This window comes from Sus scrofa, unplaced genomic scaffold (genome assembly GCF_000003025.6).
Source record: "Sus scrofa isolate TJ Tabasco breed Duroc unplaced genomic scaffold, Sscrofa11.1 Contig524, whole genome shotgun sequence".
Taxonomy (NCBI): Eukaryota; Metazoa; Chordata; class Mammalia; order Artiodactyla; family Suidae; genus Sus; species Sus scrofa.
The window spans coordinates 388,498-394,438 of NW_018085235.1; the positions used below are offsets into that span (position 1 = coordinate 388,498).

Consider the following 5,941-nt stretch of genomic DNA (forward strand, 5'->3'; position numbering starts at 1 on the left):
TGACCTTGCTCGGTGGGTTAAGGATCTAGCATTACCATGAGCTGTGGTATAGGTCGCAGAAGCAGCTTGGATCCTGTGTTGCTGTGGCTGTGGCATCAGCTGGTGGCTACAGTTCTGATTGGACCCCTAGCCTAGGAATCTCCATATGCCACAGGTACTGCCCTAAAGACAAAATAAGAAAAGAAAAGAAAGAAAGAAAAAGAGAGAAATAAAGTACTCTAATCTAATAAAATCTCAATTTTATTTATGTCAATCCTTAAAATATATGAAATTCTCTATAAAGATCTTACTGTTCATTTGCATCCTATGTGACATGTGGACAGAGAGATTTGTACTTTATTTTGCTACTAAGATTAAAACTTGCATGGACATTAATTCCCTAAAGCAATCTACAGGTTTAATGTGATCCCTCAAATTACCCATGAGATTTTTCACAGAACTAGAACAAATAATCCTGAAATTTATATGGAACTATAAAAGATCCAGAATTGCCAAAAGCAATCTTTAGGAAAAAGAACATAGCTGGAGGCATAACCTGCCCCAGACTTCAGACAACACTAGAAAGCTATAGTAATCATAACAGCATAGTGTTGGCACAAAAGCAGACATATGGATCAATGTAACAGAATAGAGGACCCAGAATAAACCCACATACTTATGGTCAATTAATCTTTGACAAGAATGCAAAAATATACAGTCGAGAAAACACAGTCTATTCAGCAAGATATGTCGGAAAAGGTGGACAGTTGCATATAAATCAATGAAGTTAGAACACACCCTCACACCATACACAAAAATAAACTCAAAATGGCTTAAAGACTTAAGTATAAGACATGACACTGTTAAACTTCTTGAGGATATCACAGGCAAAATTTTATGACATAATTCTCACCTATTTTTTCTTAAGTCAGTCTCCCAAGGCAATAGAAATAAAAACAAAGACAAATAAATGGGGCCTAATCAAACACACTGGCTTTTGTACTGCCAAGAAAACCATAAACAAAGCAAAAAGAAAAACCTATAGAATGGAGATAATATTTGCAAAAGATGTGACTGGCAAGGGTTTAATTTCCAAAATACACAAATAGCTCAACAACAAAAATACAAACAACCCAACTGAAAAATAGGCAAAAGAACTAAACAGACATTTCTCCAAGAAGACACACAGATGGCCAATAGGCACATGACAAGATGCTTATCATTGCTAATTATTAGAGAAACGCAAATCAAAACTATAAAGAGATACCAACAACCTCGCTCTGGTCGGAAGAGCCATCATTAAAAATCCTATAAATAACATATGCTGAAGAAGATGTGGAGAAAAGGAAGCCCTCCTGCACTGTTGGTGAGAATGTAAGTTAGTGCAATCAGTATGGAAAACAGTATGGAGGTTACTCAAAAAACTGGAGTTGCCATATAACATAGCAATCCTACTCCTGGATGTATATGCACACAAAACTATAAATCAAAAAAACACACACAGCCCTATGGCTATAGCAGCATTATTCACAATTGCCAAGACATGGCTACAGTGAATGATATAAAATAACATATAATGGAATATTATTCAGCCTTAAAAAATGAAACATGCCATATGCAGCAACATGGAAGGACCTGGAGATGATCATACTAAGAAAAATAAGTCAGGGAGTTCCCGTCGTGGCGCAGTGGTTAACGAATCCGACTAGGAACCATGAGGTTGCGGGTTCGCTCCCTGCCCTTGCTCAGTGGGTTAACGATCCGGCATTGCTGTGAGCTGTGGTGTAGGTTGCAGACGCGGCTCGGATCCTGCGTTGCTGTGGCTCTGGCGTAGGCTGGCGGCTACAGCTCCGATTCGACCCCTAGCCTGGGAACCTCCATATGACGCGGGAGCGGCCCAAAGAAATAGCAAAAAGACAAAAAAAAAAAAAAAAGAAAAAAAAAGAAATAAAAATAAGTCACAAAGGAAAAGACAAATACCATATGATAAAACTTATATGTGGAATCTAAAATATGACACAAATGAACTTATTTACTAAACAGAAACAGATTCACAGACATAGAGAATAGACTTGCGGTTGCCAAGGGAAAGGGGGTAGAAGAGGGACACAAATGAACTTATTTACTAAACAGAAACAGATTCACAGACATAGAGAATAGACTTGCGGTTGCCAAGGGAAAGGGGGTAGAAGGGGGTAGAAGTTTAGGGTTAGTAGATGAAAACTACTGTATATAGAATGGATAAGCAATAAAATCATACTGTAAGGGACTATATTCAATATCTTGAGATAAACCATAGTGGAAAAGAATATGAAAAGTTCGTTCACTTCACTGCTTCACTGAGAAAACGTCCATCTTTTTGATCATGTGCTTAAAAGCATCTTTCACTTGTCTGTTTCTCAGTGTATATATGAAAGGATTCAACATGGGGGCCACAGAAGTACTGAGCAGAGCTATCCCTTTATTTAAAGACACTCTTTCCTTTGCAGAGGGTTTCACATACATGAAGATGCAGCTGCCATAAGAAATGGACACAACCACCATGTGAGAAGAACACGTAGAAAAGGCTTTCTTCCTCTTTTGAGAAGAAGGTATTTTCAGAATAGTCATGATGATGTTTGTGTAGGAGAGAATCACTAACACCAGAGTAACCAGGAGTGTCAAAATGGCTGAGAAAAGCATCATTAATTCTACTTTATCTGTGTCTGTGCAAGAGAGCTGTAATATAGGAGATACATCGCAAAAAAAATGATCCACAGTGTTGGCTGCACAAAAATCAAGCTGGAGACCCACAAGGAGTGGTGGAAAAATTATTATGAAACCAGCCAACCATGAAGCAAAGATTAAAAAGTGGCAGACTCTGCCACTCATGATGGCCGTGTAATGCAGAGGTTTGCAGATGGCCACGTAGCGGTCATAGGACATGGCGGCCAGGAGGAAAAACTCGGTGGCACCCAAGAGAATAGTGAAAAAGAGCTGTGCTGCACAATTGTTGTAAGAAATGGTCCTATCGCCTGTTGCCATACTGACAAGAAATTTGGGGATGCAGACAGTCGTGAATGAGATTTCTAAAAATGAGAAATTTCGAAGAAAGAAATACATGGGCATCTTGAGGTGTGAATCTAGCAAGGTAAGGGTGATGATGGTTAGATTTCCAGCAACACTCAGCATGTAAGTAACAAAAAGGAGAAGAAAAATAACCACCTGTAATTGTGGATCGTCAGTCAGTCCTAGAAGAATAAAGGTTGTTACTGTTGTGTGGTTTCTCATAGCTGACTTCTATGAAAAAAAAAAAAAAAAAAAGAAGAAGTGAGAATCAAAGGGGAAAGGCTGAATGAGAATCCTACTGTCTTGAAACCCTCCATAAAAACGTTGCTACTCACAGCCAACCCCCTTCAGTATTCTTCTGGTCAGCAGTAACAGCCTATAAAAATTTTGCTCATACAGTTTTTCTTCAAAATTTGACTAACTCAAGGCAACTCTGGGAGGGTTTTTCTTTCCTAAAGTGTCATAAATCTAGGCATCCTTAAAGGAAAACATTGATAAAGTCATACAGAAATAGAAGCAAAGAAAAAAAGAGAGAAAAAGTATTTAACTTGTATCTTTTATACTTGCAAATATTTCCAATATTTAGCTTACATTAAATTATTTACATCATCTGGTGATTCATTCTTCTTTTTTATTAAAAGAATAATTTCTCTTTATTCTAATGAAAATACAAAGTAATGAAATTATCTTTTTGGGTCATACAATCCTAAAGCTACACAGAGCCTCAGAAGATCTTCAGAAAGCCATTTGCTTTGAGGAAAGTGAAGTTTCATATTTCTCATTTGACAGAAGAATGATTCATTTTCCTTTGCCAAACATTTCTTTCAGTGTTCATTACACTTTATGGAAGACTTTATAATTCTGTTAAGTCAGAATTCACCTGAGGTATCTGCCTTTCAAAATTAACATAACTTGATCTAAACATCCCTTGCCCATATCCAGTGGGAATTCATTACCTTCACCAAACTTCTATACACTTCAAGATTTACATCCGCAGGACCACATTTAGTTCTGCTTTTCCCATTTTTCCCGGAAATTTGAGTTTACTTTCATCCCATTCACCCTGGTTGCTCTCTCTTCTCTGACATATACCCAAGCAGGTATCAAGTGTATTCTCCTGCACAGTGTATATAATGTTGTATAGCACATTTTACTGAATATCTCCAGCGACTGAGGAGGGTTCTAGGAAATGAGCTTGTTAAAATAATAAAATATTAGCCAGACATACCTGGCTTGATATTTGTCACCCCAAAAGTCTATCCCACCAATTTTTTTTTCTACAGAATGACAATACTTTCCTTTGGAAGAATATTGGGTCATGTGTTAAACTGTATTTTTTTCTTAACGTTTTCTATATTTCAGTTCTGGTTTTAAAAAATATGCAAATATCTGGAGTTCCCATTGTGGTGTAGTGGAAACAAATCTGACTAGGAACCATGAAGTTGCAGGTTCGATCCCTAGCCTTGCTCAGTGGGTTAAGGATCGGGTGTTGCCATGAGCTGTGGTGTAGGTCACAAACACGGCTTGGATCTGGTGTTGCTGTGGCTGTGGCATTGCTGTGGCTGTGGACCCCTAGCCTGGGAACCTCCATATGTTGTGGGTGCGGCCCTAAAAAGCAAAAAAAAAAAAGCAAACATCTCCAGTGATTACACCACACCACTTCCCTCTTTCACTTCAGACCTTTCTTTTTTTCCTTTGCTTTCTATTTTTTTCAATGGACCATTTTCTAAAATTGTCCATATTCTGACCACTTAAGTAAAATTTATACTCATTAATGATATTTGTGAAGTACAAATTTAGTCTATTTAAAAGGTGAAAAGCATAAGCAAACATCAATTAATAATGATGAGTTTATATATAGAGTACCCTAGTATAATGTCAGAAGTGGATTCATATATGGTTACTCTCTAGTCTAAATTTAAATTTACAACATTCTAAATAAATAAAAAATACTACAAACTATGTGACATTACTTTTCCTCCTATATTCCTAAAATAAATTCTTGTTGCATGAAAGTGAAATAGCCATTGTTTCTCACCACTCTCAGAGTCACAGGGGGTTCTGTAACTGCATTGACAATTTATAGGTAAGAGACAAGAGATTCCTTTATAGTATGAAAATTGAACAGTTCAAGAAATGTTTAAATACTACTAAACTCAGTATGACTGCTTGATAAATATAGCAATAATTTCACCAATTCAGAACTAAACTGTTTTCCCAGTATCATAATCGCCAATACTTACTCTGACCCTGATACTAATTAAATATGCATTTATAAATATCTGAGGGACACAACATATTCATTTAATAAAGAATATTCCTAAGATTCTGTTGGATACTATAAAGAACAACACTATTCAAAGTGAGATTCCAAGAAATGAAAAGTTCAAAGATTTCTTATTTAAAACTGTGTTCTTCAGTGTAACTTTCAAAACTGTCCGTTTAATGTTTTCTTTGTGAAAAGAAAAATAGTTCTAATCTCATGCCTTACTATTTCAAACATTTTTTTCCAATTTCATGCAATAAAGTTATTATAATTAAAATAAAAAAACAGACATTTTCCCAAACCTTAATGTCTTTAGTAGCGATTTCATTCTTGACTCTTCTTTTGATGTGAGTCCTAGGACAGAGGCAATTCCTCATGTTGTCTATCCATCATGTTTTGAGATTTTGTGCTAACCCATATTTTTATCTTGTATTCTCATCCAAAAACACATTAGCTCTAGCAACACACACTCAAATGAATGAGCTCAAAGATTTTAGCATGGCAAGATACTTCTTAGTTTCATTGCTTCTTATTTGTTTTAAACAGGAAATGTTCTCCAAATTACATTGTATTTAAAGTGGAATATATTTATCGCGATTATACACAAAACAAATATATTTTAATAGTCTAGAAAGGAGAGTTAAAAAG

At 36.2% G+C, this 5,941-nt stretch overlaps 1 protein-coding gene across 1 annotated transcript; it reads right to left on the minus strand.

The window, feature by feature from the left end:
* Positions 1-2,238: 2,238 nt before the first annotated feature.
* LOC100623839 (olfactory receptor 6C74) lies at positions 2,239-3,482 on the minus strand. Its single transcript, XM_003360576.2, has one exon. The coding sequence runs from the start codon at positions 3,247-3,249 to the stop codon at positions 2,308-2,310; it is 942 nt and encodes a 313-aa protein (XP_003360624.1). The 5' UTR covers positions 3,250-3,482; the 3' UTR covers positions 2,239-2,307.
* Positions 3,483-5,941: the final 2,459 nt, after the last annotated feature.